At 41.3% G+C, this 14,461-nt stretch overlaps 1 protein-coding gene across 6 annotated transcripts in view; it reads left to right on the forward strand.

Moving 5' to 3' along the window:
* ABLIM1 (actin binding LIM protein 1) overlaps positions 1-14,461 on the forward strand; it is a 310,327-nt gene that overhangs the window by 236,386 nt on the left and 59,480 nt on the right. For all 6 annotated transcript variants that reach the window (XR_014789481.1, XR_014789480.1, XR_014789479.1 and 3 more), the window contains exons 9-10: positions 8,078-8,155; positions 12,501-12,656. Coding sequence is in view for 1 of the 6 variants with exons in the window: in XM_084846146.1 (XP_084702272.1) it covers positions 8,078-8,155; positions 12,501-12,656 (234 nt within the window). In the remaining 5 variants the exon portion in view is untranslated. The remainder of the gene's footprint in view (positions 1-8,077; positions 8,156-12,500; positions 12,657-14,461) is intronic.

Genomic DNA, 14,461 nt, shown 5'->3' on the forward strand with positions numbered 1-14,461 from the left:
TGTCATGCAGCTGTTAAAGGCATGAGTCCAGCCAGAGGGGGAACTTAGTTTTACGTTTTAGAATGATGGAGCTCTGAAAATTTTGAGCAGCCTGGCTTACTTTCCTGAATCTCTCTTTCTGACTTTCTTTCTTTCTTTCTTTCTTTCTTTCTTTCTTTCTTTCTTTCTTTCTTTCTTTCAATAAAGTGTAGCACAGCAGTGTTCTCTGGCCATTTCCATTTAATTATTGCATTCATTCATCTTCTTCAGTACACTTTCCTTTCTCCTGTCTAAAGTGGATACTCCAAAACACAGATTTGTGTGTGTGTGTGTGTGTGTGTGTGTGTGGACAGGGGAGATGAAGGAGGTGCTAAAAGTTTGCACATGGGAAGAAAAATGTAAGAGCCAGGAGAAACAGGCAGGAATGGCATATATGCTAAGGTTTTATTCCTTGTGAAAGTCTGTCTTGATCTGTAGCATCCCTCAGGGACTGGTAGTTAAGAGCCAGCAAGATCTGTGTCACGTTGTACACATGGGAACAGTATATGGCACCACTTCTAGCAGCCTTTGTAGTTGTCTCCTGACCACACCCATTGGATTTGGCATTTCTTTGCAGCTTGATTAATAAGAGGCTGTTTGATGTGAAATGTCAACCCCCCAGTTTCCAAGCCATGGTCATGTACTACAACAGCTGGGAATGCAATATTGTTTATATCGGGAACTTGTACACACCATAATTGGTTCTTCTAATAATTCCTGAAGCTGATGGCGTGGATTGATGCAATCAGCCATTTCTATTGATTTCTCAGGTGTTTAGACCAATTCCTAACAAGTGTAACTTTTTTTTTCTTTTTTTTTTTAAGAAAAGCTTGGCACTGAGCTAAGTGATAAACTGAGGGCCAAACTACAATGTGATGCCAAAAGATCCATGATTGATGTCTGTGACGTCTTTTTTTTTTTTTTAAGGAAATATGGAGAGTGGAGTTTCAAGTTTGATTGCAGCAGCAGAGCTGGGGAAGTGTTTAATCCTTTTTTCATGGGCCATTGCTGTATTCAAAATCTCATCTCACCCCCTCACACTGAGAATGCTTTTCCCCACATGGAGGAAAGCAGCACAGCAAAGGCAATTTAATCACAAAACACAAATGCCCAGACCTCTCCCATTGCTGCAGCCTAAAAAATAGGCTGTGAAATTAACCACAATTCTCACGGTATCACTTGCAGATATTGGCTCTGAATTTCACTAAAGTAATGGTGCTGATATTGCATGCAGTCGTCTCATTCAAACTTAGTGTGAACCCTGGTTTAATATTACAAGGACAAGACACAGCAAGCCTTGGATTCATGTACTCCCTTTCTCTCCCCCAGCACAGCCACAAGGAGGATTTCAGAAGCTTTAGCCTTCTTTTTTAGATTAGATGCAGCTTGTAGTGATGTCAGAACCTGGACAAACAGTGGTTAATCATAATTATGGTTTGTCAAAACAAACCAACTTCAAACCATGTGTTATGTAACTGTCTGCTTAAGCTTCAGGTGTAACGTTAAACTACAGGTAATCTAAAACAGAAGTGAAAGTTTCCAGTCTCCACCCTGCATACCAAAGGAATAGAGGGGAAGGGGGAACTTGTGATTCCAAGGCTCACTGTGGCTCATCCTCTAATGTTAAACCGTGGCTTAGCTCAGGGGCAGGGAACCTCTTTCAGCCTGAGGGCCTAATTCAATTTCAGAGAAGCTCTCAGGGGCCATGTTCCAGTGGTGGGTGGGGCCAAAGGCAAAGGGAGTGGAGCCAAAATTAAAAAAATACCAGCATATGGTATCAGCATATAGCTCTTATAACTAGTAACTAAGGCTTAGGAGAGGCATTTCAACGTTTTAGAATGGGGGGGGGGAATGGCACAAAAACTGGGAGCCACAAAACATTCAGTAGTTGGAGGAATGGAAGTGGGACCATCCAGGGAATCTCAGGGGGCCAGATTAGGAGCCCAGATTTGGTCCCTGGGCCTGAGGTTCCCCACCCCTGGTTTAGCATTATGTATGAATGCAGCCAAAGACTACTTATGTGAGGGGTGCCCCTAAAGTAATTCCTATAAACAACGCCTATCTGAACAGTAATGAAAAGTGACTGTCAATCAGATCTGCATTTTAATAAGCTCTGTATAATCTGCACAATTCTGCCTCTACGGAACTGTTATTTTGAATGGTTACTAGCAATGTTAAATGATTGTAGAATAACTGCAAACCAAAACCAAACTGTTCCTTCTTCTCCAACTGTTTTCACCACCTTATATATTGAACTCCATCAAAAAACTAAGGCAGGTACTGTAAGCAGCCCTGGGACAGTGTCCTTATACCTTATACTAGTGCATCCAGTTGGCTTGATGTTCAAGGGATTATTTCAGATATGGTGTACTTGCCCCATATAATTCCACAGAGCATGACTTGAACATCTGTAATGTAGAAGTGGGCAGCCATCACATCGCTGTGTCAGGATGATGTGGATGGCTCCAGTGCTTTTAGAAAATATCTGTCTAAATTATGTGCAGTGCATGGCAAAACCGATGTCAAAGCAAAGCAGAGGTGCCATTTAAATTTATCAAGATGTGAACCAGTCTAATGAGGGAAACAAATTTCATGGAAAAGTGTGGTCTTCATATGATATATGCCAACTCTGACATGTTGCAGCAGCAGCAACAAATAACATCATATACCCTAATATGTAAAAGGAATATAGGGACATTTTTGCATTGACCTCAAGGGAGTGAAGGGAGAAACAGAAATGGGTTAGAGCATAAATAATGACATATATTTAAATGTATTTAAAGGGAAGCAATCAGTGTGAAAATAGCAATGTTAAAACTGTGCTTTGACTATTAGTGTTCCTGGAGGATAGAGAGCATCCTCCAACATAGGGTCAACATTGCCATCTTCATATACAAGTATGCCAAGAACAAATGTACAAAGCACCCTATTTGTATGCCCTCTCTTGTCTTAATTGAATTATCAGCATTACATTTTGGGATTATTATTGATCTTTAGTTCTGCAGTACTTATCTCAGCTGATGCTAAGACAAAATTTGAGGATAAAGCGTTCATCCCTTGGATGGTGTTTGGCCTACACACAGCTTACTGACACGCCAATCCTATATGTGAGTTTATTTGGAAGTAAGTTCCGCTAAATTCAGTGGGACTTACTTCCTAGTAAGTGTTCCTGGGATTGCAGGCTTGGTCTCATAGCAATGAAGACAGCATTGCAGCAAATGCGGTCTTCATATTCAAAGGCTGTGTTTGTAGCTATTAGGAAATAAGCTAAACAACAGTTTTCCAGCAATTGAAAAGTATGTTTGTAAGTGTAGAATAGCAGTCTTTGCTGGGGAGGATAAAAAATCCTTACAAGGTTCAGATGATCTGGTAAATTTTCCACACAGAGAAGGAAGGAAAAATTGAAAACGCTAGGAAAGACATGATTAAAATTGACCTTGTGTGACTGATCAAAAAAGACCAATAGGGTTGAAGCGAAAAGGTTAGAATAAATAGAATATCTTATAACTGTAAGGAAATAATCTTAAAATATAGGCTGTTTCTTTAAGCATGGAGCTGTACATTCATACGTAATGCTGAAAGATGACAACTATAGGACTTTTAAAAAACTTTTTAAAGCAAAAGACTGGATAATCAGAAATATGTCAACAAAGCTAAAGCTTTTCATGTGGATGCAAAGTGATAACAGCCAAATGAGATCAAGCTGGGGGATAAAGAGCTATCCGACAGTCATTTTTCTAAAGGTCAAAATAACAGAAAGCTGGTAAGCGAATAAAATTTAATTGAGAGGAGGAGAGGACAGGAACAAGGAAGAAAGCAAAATGGAGGCAAAGGAGAATAAGGCTACAGCCTGTCAATGTTCTGGAAATGTTTTAACCTTAATCATTCCACTTGAAAGCTTAAAAATAAAGCACAGGTGAAGCATGTGTTTATATAATGTCCAAGATGCAGAGCACTAGTTAAGCTTTTTTTGTTTTTGCCTTACAAGAGCAAAATCGAGCTGTTGATAGGTCTTCCAGCATGCTCATACCACTGTAAGCCCAAAACTTGCACTGAACAGTGACTGGCTTTCCATCTCTGAGGTCCACTCTGTTCTTTCTTAGGGAATATTTCACAAGAATAACAACCTTTCTAGCATGTTCAAATGCACCCTTTAGCATCCCATTAAAAAAACAACTTGAAAACTCAGCACACCCATTTTGCTTATTGATGGTAAGATAAGCACTAGTATAAAGCTGGGGGTTTGACTTCCCAGCAGAAAAGCGCTAGGATCCCCTACAGGAAATATCTACTAAAAGATAAGAAAACCCCACTAGCCTTGCTCCTGTCTTCTCAAATATTTCGACAGTGATGTCTGGAAGACACACTGTTTGCTTTGCTCCAGCGTACAATCTCTATTCTCTGGCCTTGGTTGCTAGCCAGTGAGGGACAAGGACAAGTTCACCAAGAGTTTAACTGTTAAATAGCAGTCAATTAAAAGGCAGTGGGGTGGGGGGGACACATTACTCCACCCTCTCTTTTCTGATTTTTTTGGTCTTCAAAGGTCATGGAAATTTTTGTTGGGGGAGGAACCATGTCTCCATTGCCAAGGCAACTGAGCTGATGCTCCATAGTCCCTATTCATGCCACAATGTGGATGCACATCCCACTGCATTTCATATCATGTTGATAGACAACATTGGCATGTGCAGCTGCGTTTGAATGAGAATCTGTGTTGCCAAGGCAGTACAGTTGCCTTTGCATGGAGACATTCTCTCTCCATGACAGTTTAAATAGAGAGCAATGCATGGGCTTCATTTGCCCTCAGTGATGTCATCCGGTTGGCTACATGGCACCATGAAGTTATTGTGTTCCCTAACTGATCCCTGATTGGGTGGAATCACTGGGGAAGAAAGAAGCCTAGGTAGAAAAAATGATATCAGACCAGTAACAGAGAGGGGAACTGCTGATCACTGCAAACACCAATTAAAAAGGCACTATTTGTGAGTGGGGGTTGTGCCTCTGGAAGACCCTGTTTCACCTTGAAAAAGTTGAGAATGAAAATCTTGCAGAGGTCCAGTTAAAATATCCAACTACACTTAAACTGTCAAACCCCTTCTCCATTTTACGATCCTCTTAGTTTTATATTCAGTTCCACAAAGCTCACACTATGAATTTTGTGATTGGAGGGAAGTAGTTAATTGATTTGAAGACAAATCGTTGTTCCCACATCTGTTCAGATTAGCTTAATGCTTTGCATTTCTTTTCATTCATATTCATGCATGTTGACCTTTTACTAGGAGCAATTAACTGTGGGTTTTTAAAATTTATTTGACTTATTCTTTATAACATTTAATTGTCATGATTTATTTTTAATTTTTCTGTAGTGAAATATAAGCTCTCAGTGTTTATTTATTTGTTTTTGCATGATTGGATTTTGGTGGACTAACAAAAGGATCTATACTGGCTGATATTGGAAAGGAAAATAACTTCACTTTGATTATTGTTTGTTGAGCAGTTAAGCCAAAATTAGTCTTCCAGTTTTATCTTGTTTGTTTTGTCATTAGGACTGTCCAGGCTGCTGTCCTATGGCAGCAAGACCCACTCCCTTATGAACATACCAGTTTGCACAGTCAAACAAGTTTTAATCCCTGGTGTGCACTAGCCACCATTTTCCTAATTACCCACCCAGGCATGGCTTGTTGTGTCATGCAAACCCAGATGGCATGGTTTGTTTGAGGGGGAAACCCTTGGATAAGCCTAAAATAGCCCGCTGTGGCTTATTTAATCATGCAAGCCAAGTCAGTGGAACTTTCTTCTGAGTAAACATGGCTAAGATAAAACAGCTCATGTGTGGGCTGAGTTTTGAAACTGGACCTTTTAGCTCATGACCCATGGTTTTCACCACTCAGCTATGTGGATGGAGTGTAAATTGCACTTATCAGTTTAAGAAAGAGGAAGAAACAATGGCACTGTGAAGCTCTAGGGCAGCTTTTCCCAACCTCATGCCCTTCAGATGTTTTTGGACTGCAGCCCTCATAATCCCCGACCACTGGTCACACTGTCTGAAACTGGTGGGAGTTGTACTCTGAAACATCTGGAGGGTACCAGCTTGCCTATCCCTATGCAGCTCTTGGCCATTTCAAGACCATGATATGGAGCTTGGGCTTCATAATTTTAGTGCATTCCCTCTCTAGAGTAAAGCTGTTCCTAGGCATTTCTGAATACAGTGATTGGACACTTCTGATCTGCAGGGTCCAGATACTTGGAGATCCCCCAGTAGTACTCTCCCCCCCCCCACTCCCCAGCAGGCACAGCTGATGGGAACCAATGCAGTACCAGCATGTTATGAGAATTCTGCACAGCTGCCTTCCTTTTCACTGACTGCAGTGTATCCCAGGAGAACAGATAACAGTCTTGGGACACATTCCAGCCACATTCCTGGATGTTTGCTACTGTATCCAACTAGGAGGGTGTTTTGTGAATGTGTCTTCAGCATGAACAAGCACCCAGTCTCTAATCAGGGACTACACCTGGTGCAAGACAAGAACAAAAGGTGGTGCTTTACCTCAAAATGGATTTACAAAATGAGAATGGGAGAGAGGTGCCAGGTCACAACCTCAAGAGGCCCTTTTAAATCATTCAAGCCTTTAAATCCAGCCACTGAAACGGGAGACGAGGCAGCCATGGCTTCTCCCACCCTGTCCCCTCTTCGCAGTTCTTTCTTTTTTCTGCTTTCCTGCCCCACCTGCCATCCATGTAGCACACAGCACGTATTCCTGCTTGCTATAGCAGAGGTGGGAGGCCAGGCTAAAGAATTGGAGGGAAAATGAGAAGGAGTTGTGTCTGCCATCTCCCAATTCAGCAGAGGATTTTAAAGTACAGTGCTTAAGGTTTCAACCCAACAACTAAAGTATAAAGATAGAGCAGATTTAAGGAGGAGCATTTTGCTGCCTGAAGTGAAACCCAAATAGCAAACACACACACACACACACACACACACACACACCTCTGTTAGGACAACACTTTAAAAAGTCTTGCTATATTATTCTGATACCAGTTCTTGCGTTCATATATCTACCACCACCAAGACAGTGCTGCCTGAAGCAGGGTGCTTCACGTTGTTGCATAGCAGGGCCAACCGTAAGGAGAAGAAGCAAGATGCACAGGAGAAAAAAGAAGCAATACCAGCCGATTATACACAAATATTTTGAGAATCTCTGGCCCCTTTTGAAGCAGATATTCAAAAGTTACTACTCTGTATTGACAAGTCTGTGGTACATGTCTGATATTCAGAATAGTGGATATTTGAAAGCCATAAATGGTAAATGATTATAAAGAATGTTCTGTCTTTCTCAGTTTAATCACTGTTGTGGGCCATTTAAAAATATAATATTGAAACTGTCCACATTACTGCTATATCTGCAGTGATGTAAATGTTAAGTGCCTGACCATGCAATCTCATCATGCATGTCTACTCTGAAGAAAGCCCCATTGAGTTCAGCAGGGCTTACTCTCAAATATGTGTAGGATTGCACCATGAAAAAGTTAAGGCATTTTATTATTGCCAGTTGTAAAGCATTCAAAATGGGGACATTTCCTTTCTCTTTGATTAGCTGTACTTGGCCAAATCTCTTTCTTCCCTACCCACTTTTTGTAACATTGCTGTAGTGATATTTATTATGTTACACCTTCGTGTAAGCATTAGGAGGCACACAGGTTTTGTCAGGCAGGTTCTGGAGCCTAGCCTTGATTTTTCTAGCGGGGTTCCAGCACACTTGAGCAACAGCATTCCCAGGAATGGGCAACGATGCCATTCTGATGTGTTGGTGTTTTGCATTCATCCTTGCTGGTTATGTATGCCTTAGAGAAAAAAGCGCTTCCTGTCCACAAAACACAGTGCCCTCTCCACATAGAAAAACCCAGCCTGCTTCACAAGTTCATAATAAAACTTTGCAGTTTTCATTGATAAATATTGATTTGGTAATTTGACCATTATGAGTGTAGATTTCTGTGTTTCAAACAGGATATAAAGTCCAGCCATGCCTTTACAGGTGAATGTTTTTGGTTTTATTTACAGCCTACAAGAACGTCCTCAGAAAGTATTTATTCTAGGCCCGGATCCAGTATACCTGGCTCACCAGGGCATTCAATCTATGTAAGTATAATTTCATAGTATCTTTTTTTAATTAGTTATTGATTATTATTTATTTGTTAGTGATACCTTAGTGAAGAAATAACAACTGAGATTTTTGGTTACCAGACAATGTCTCAGTCTCCATTTATTCACCCTTGCACCAGGCATGCTCAAAAACCTCTGCCAGAAAAACATGTCTTGCAGAATGCTTGACATGTTGTTTTGCAGATTATTGATCAGATATTGCCAGTCATATTGCAAAGTACTCTGGAGAAAAATTTCCACTGGAGGATTCCATTCTATCCTATAATGAGTAATTGCGAAGAAAGAAGCCTTGGAGATTTTGAATATTTCTTTTTTTAAAATGTGTGTATGGGACTTGTCACCAAGCTGGTGTGTTAAGATACATGCCAGGGGTCATCAGACTAATAAATACTTGGAGAAGGGTGTCAGCCTTCAGGACAGGATCCCTCAGAGGGAGAGAACATCCTGGATACTTGCAGGCTCAATAGTTTTCCTACAAGGTAGTCTGGCAATAGTGCCTGACCAAGGGGCAAGATGAAATCAAAGGCTGATGAGATGAGCCAGTCTGAATTCCAGAAAGGTGAAGGGAGAGTAGCAGGTAGCATGACTGGTAGGACTGAGAAATTCAGGGAAGGTTTGTAGAGCCTGAGCCAGAGGCAAGCCAAGGTGCCAACAAAAAATATATTGGAACAGGAAACAGAGCATAGGCATATCTGAATACTGTAAAACTGAAAGGGGTCTTAGCCTCCACTGTGAACATATAATTCTGGAAAAGGCAAGGAAGTACAGTGGTAATATATCAGAAGATTACCCTAAATACTAATGGAATCACTCAGGAGGCTTTCCTTGCAGGAACCTACAAGCTGTCCAGGTGGAGCCTGAGACCCCTTTCAGTTTATCTTTCCCAGCTTGCTTATCCCAGCTGCTGATTTCAAGCTACAGAGCACATTCTAGAGTGAAGCCAGGATGTTCACATGGGTGGATTCAGAGCCAAGGCAACTTGTCATTACATAGCGCAGCCTCTAATCTGCAGTACCAGGCAACCTCTATATATGATTTGTATGCACAAGGGAGTAATTAAAATGTCCTAATAGCAGTAGCTTTAAAATGTCCAGACACAGTGCTCCAGTTTTAACCAAAACTGGCTTTTAAAAGTTACAGTTGCACAAGGTCATTTTGTTAGGCCTGGACATTATTCTAATATGTTTGAGGAATACATATTATAATTAAATGCACATCTGTTTGTAATGTAAATTTAGCAACTAGAAATAGTATGTATTTGCTATCGCAGAAAAAAAAGTCAAGTAATGCTGACAAAAAAATTAACTATATTTTTAATAACTTCCTTAATAGCAACATTCCACGTAACTCTCTGCAAGCATTACTCCCATTTATCCAAAGTTCAGATTTTTCCAAACATTTTGGATTATCTCAGCCATTTAAACCCTTCACCTATCTGCTAAAAGCAGATAAATGAAATGGAAGAATATAAATTCTTCCTTCCATTCTTTGGTATACGACAACCCTAACAACATAGCCCTATGCGTATTTACTCAGAAGTAAGGCCCATTACATTCAGACATGCATAGGACTGTGCTATGAGATTGCAGTCCTGTACAGACTTAGCTGGGAATAAATCTCACTGAACTCAGTAGGACTGATTTCTGAGTAAACGTGCGTAGGACCGCACTAATTGAGCCCCTCTTTCCAACCGTGAGGTAAGTGCCAATGCTTCTGTAGCCAAAATGGTGCCACCCACCCACAAAAGGGAGGTATTGGCAGCATCAGCAGAACCTCAAAGTTTGCAAAAGTACCAAAAATAAAAAAACCAAAGGAGGCAGACACCCTAAAAAGATAAGCTAAAACGCAACTGCACAGACCTGGGTCACCAGCCTGGTTCACACAATCACCATGGATTAAACAAGCCGCAGTGGCTTGTTTAAGCCATGGCACATGCCAGGTGCCATTTGCCTAATTGCCCAGCCAGGCACAGCTTGTCTTGTCATCCAAACCCAGGTGGCATGGTTTGTTGGAAGGGAGCACAATCCTCAAATAACCCATGGGTTGTTGTTGGGTTATTTCAGGGTTGTTCCCCCACTCCAACAAGCAATGCCACCGGGGTTTGGATGACACAGCAAGCTGCACCTAGCGTGCACCATGGCTTAAACAAGCTACCATGCCTTGTTTTAGCCCTGGTGATCATGTGAACCAGGTCACACAAGTTTGTTGCTACAAAAGTCCTTTAGAACCAGGGCTTGCATGACAGGGTTCCAAAAGTTCCGGGGATTGCCAGTGTGTGTGTGTGTTGGAGGGGGGCATGGAGAGAAAGGAAAGAGATGAACAAAGATGTGTGAAATGGAAGGGATGGGAGCAGAAACAATTTAGAGGAGGAAGACAAGCAGAAAGCAGAACTGGGGGAAAGAGGAAAACAAAAAAGCAGGTAAGAAGGAAGAGTGCAGCTAGGACCAGAAAGCAGGAGGTAGGAGAATGTGGAGAAGGAACGATAGAAGCCAAAACAAAAACAAGGGACAAACAGGGGAAGAGGCAAACAAGCAAACCAGGGAATATGTGGCAGGGACAGAGGTGGACAGGACAGAGCAGGGGGCGGGGAAGGAGAGGTGCAAAATAAGAGACACAGCAGGGATAGAGGAAGAGGAAGGATATGTAGGAGAAAGGAAACGATATATAGAAATGTGAGGTTGTGTGGGGCACTAGGCTCATTAATTGATCTCATGCTGTGTTTCGTTCTGTCCCCACACCCACCCTCTGCACACACACTTGTTGTTCTTCTATTGTTATTCATCCTAATGTGCCAGAGAGTTGCATATTTTTTAATGGGCAACATGGCTGAAGTGGGTTTACATAGGCCAATCTTGGGATGTGTACAGATTTGACTTAAATGTAAATATTCCAGTTTGATTTTTGTTTTTTTTTAAATGAGATTGGCCTGAATAGGCTTTAATGTGATAAATAATTCAAGGTTAGACATATTCTGCTTAATCTATAATCTCTGTGTGTTCATTCCTGATATAATCATACCAAAGAATTACCAAGAATTATAGGAGCTATAGAAGGCCAGACCAATGGAACAATGGAAATAGCCAGGACTGTCCACTCTGAATAGCAGCACATTGCAAGGTCTGAGTCAGTGGTCTTCCTTGGTCCTGCTTCCCCAAACCCTGTAACTTGAGAAAGCAGGGATTGAAACCTGGGAATTTATATATGCAAATCTTGCCACTTGGGGTTGGGCCATACCTCAGTTTGAACTACTTACGTATGTGGCCCAACCCAGGTGGCAAGATGATGTCTGAGAATGTCATCTAGTCTTATCTCCTATGCTGAGCTGGGACTCTTTGTATCAAGTAGTCCTTATAGACTAGCCCATATCATGAACATTTGAATGTGCTGAAATGTGCTGAAGTGATCAAGAAGCACAATGCTGTAAAAAGTACCTATAAAGCTTGAAATTACTTGACCCCCACATATCTAGGAGACACCCCTTCCTACAAGGCCATTATAGCTAGCATGTGTAGCTTTAAATTATTATAGTAATATCTGTGTGCCAGGCCAGATGAGAAAAGACACAAAGTAAATCCACAGTTACAGAGCTCACTCCCAAAGGGGTGACAGTAAAACCCAACATCACAGTTTTTTCCTCAGACACCATTAGCTTTCCTTTTTAAGGAACGCTTTTTTATTGGGCAGACTAGAGTAGTTTTCAGTAAAATAGTTCAAAATTGTCTCGTACTGCTTTCTTCTTGGAGTAGGGTTGTGTTAGACATTTTAGCTTTATATTTTAATATATTTATAAATAAATAACTGAGCACATTATGAACAATTTTTAATCATTTGTAGGCTGCCTTGAATTCTTGGGGATGGGTGGGACAGAAATGCGATTAGCAACAATAATAAAACTCAATTATACTTACCTGTCATTGGGCTGCTGCCCGTACTGTTCTCAACATGTCTCTGAGATAGAGATTGGCAGGGGTGACTGTATGTATGACATATTTCACTGATGGGAAAATAAACTCAAAATAAGGAAGGTACTTCCCAAAGACTACCCACTGAGTTATTGGCGGAGCTGGATATAGAATTCATAGCAGACTAGGACTAATGTATTGCCAAGTTCAGGCCTTAATGCAACAACAACAAAATGTTCCACCCCGTTGAAGATGCTAAAGACCAAAGCGGAGGAATGGTTGCTTCCTTTAAAATTAATGGCCTGGCAATGAAGGCTTTCTTTAACTCTACTACATAAGCAAAGTCCCTCAAAAATGAATTGCGTACAACAAAATCTACAAGTTTGTGTGTTAATTTATTTTCTGTCTTTGACCTTCAGGCAAAAGTAGACAATGAGATCCTTGATTATAAGGATTTAGCAGCCATCCCCAAAGTCAAGGCCATTTATGATATTGAGCGTCCGGACCTAATTACTTATGAGCCCTTCTACACCTCTGCCTACGAGGAGAGACAGGAAAGGCAGAGTCTTGGAGAGGTAATGAACTGGGGAGTCACCCATTCTCTTCTTATACGCGCTATTATGAAAAGCCAGGTTCGCTTCTGTCCTTTTTTAAATGGTGCTGCTGCTGTTGGTGTTCCATCCAAATGCTTCACATCTCTCCACGCTTGAATTATGATGGTCTTTGTCTTGTGGCATGATGGCTGCTGCAAAAACAAGCATATGGCTCTGCTTTGTCTCTTATCTTTTTTCATTAACACCCACAGCTGAAAGGACACCTGTTCAAATATTTAGTTTGCAGTGCCTTTTTCCTCACTGCTTCAGGGCAGCTACCAAGAGCATGTATGAAGCAAGCATAGTGGAGCTAGCTAGCAGTATGTGATTTTGAACCACCAGTGGGGAGTCGAGAGTTTCTGAGCTTTCTGTGGCAACAAAAGGGTCTAAGTACGGTAGGATTGGCACACAGGCTTGAAGGAAAACTGGTATGTATCTGCAGCATTTGTGTGATGCATGGGCACCAAAATAATGATTATTCACACTAAACCATGAAAAACAGATTGACTGGTTACAAGGAAGTTATTTGGGTATGTATTTATTTGGGTTATTTGGGTTTGCATGGCAACATATATTAGTAGAGTTAGCTGCTTCAACTGAGGCAGTCAATGTCCAAAGGTCAGACAAAACTTAACCGGTACTAGTTGAATTAAGGGATAGTATGGAATAGGTTAGCCCACCAGTCAAGCATTCAGAAAATCAGGACAAACACCTGTTTGCTTCTAGATTGTACATCTCACTTTCTACATGGGTTGCTTCAGTTTCACAGTGCCATTTTTCATGTGATCCCTGTATCCTTCTGGATGTAACCTACCATATTTCAGAATATATACAAATGCTGGGGCAAGTCTCTGCTTAGTTCACCTATGTAAACTACAGAAATGCTTGATCCTCAGTGGCTTAAGAAGAATTTACCTTCTCCAAAGGACTCCCTAAATGACTGCCTTTCCCACAGATAGTGCAGATTATGTATGTACCTAGCATGTGTCAATTGTATTTGCAAGTCACTTGCAGAGCCCTTCAGGAACTCTTGCCTGCTGCATTGTTTGTACAGTTGAGGCAAAAAATAACGTGCACTGGTCTTGTGGAAATGAGAAAGACAAAGACATTAGTGCTGAAGGACAAAGAAACTAATAATAAGCCTAACAAAATAATCTGTCTTCTGAGAGAAAGGATAACATGGTGCCCATTTTTGTCATTTGTTGCTCATTATAGCTGTAGTTTATGGCTTCTATTTTGTTGGTTGATTAATGTGTTCCGAACAGATTGCCACTACAGTCTTCAACACAGATGTTGAACTGGGAATGGGGTACTAGAGTCTTGTATGTATGAAGATGTCAAAAGGGAATTGATAAATTTATTCCAGGAAATATAAATCCTATAAAGACAGTGCAAACATTAAGTGATAGGACACACTCAGGATCCTTGCCCCTCTTGGCTGATAAAAACTGGCAGGGAAGGAACAGCTGTCCAGGCCAGGGAGGTGATTAATGCCTCCTTGCGAGAGGGGGTGGTCCTGGGCCACCTCAAACAGGCAGTAGTGAGACCACTCCTAAAGAAACCCTCGCTGGACCTGGAAAGTCTTAGTAATTTTAGGCCAGTCATCACAAATGTTCCTTTCCTGGGCAAGGTTCTTAAGCAGGTGGTTGCCAACCAGCTCCAGACACTCTTGGATGAGACCGATTATCTAGATCCATTTCAGTAGGGGTTCAGGCCAGGTTTTGGCATGGAAACAGCCTTGGTCGCCTCCTCTTTCTCATTAGTGCTATCACTTACTTGTTCGACTG

The sequence above is a fragment of the Heloderma suspectum genome, chromosome 3 (genome assembly GCF_057233095.1).
Source record: "Heloderma suspectum isolate Gila_16-S chromosome 3, 16-S_ref, whole genome shotgun sequence".
NCBI lineage: Eukaryota > Metazoa > Chordata > Lepidosauria > Squamata > Helodermatidae > Heloderma > Heloderma suspectum.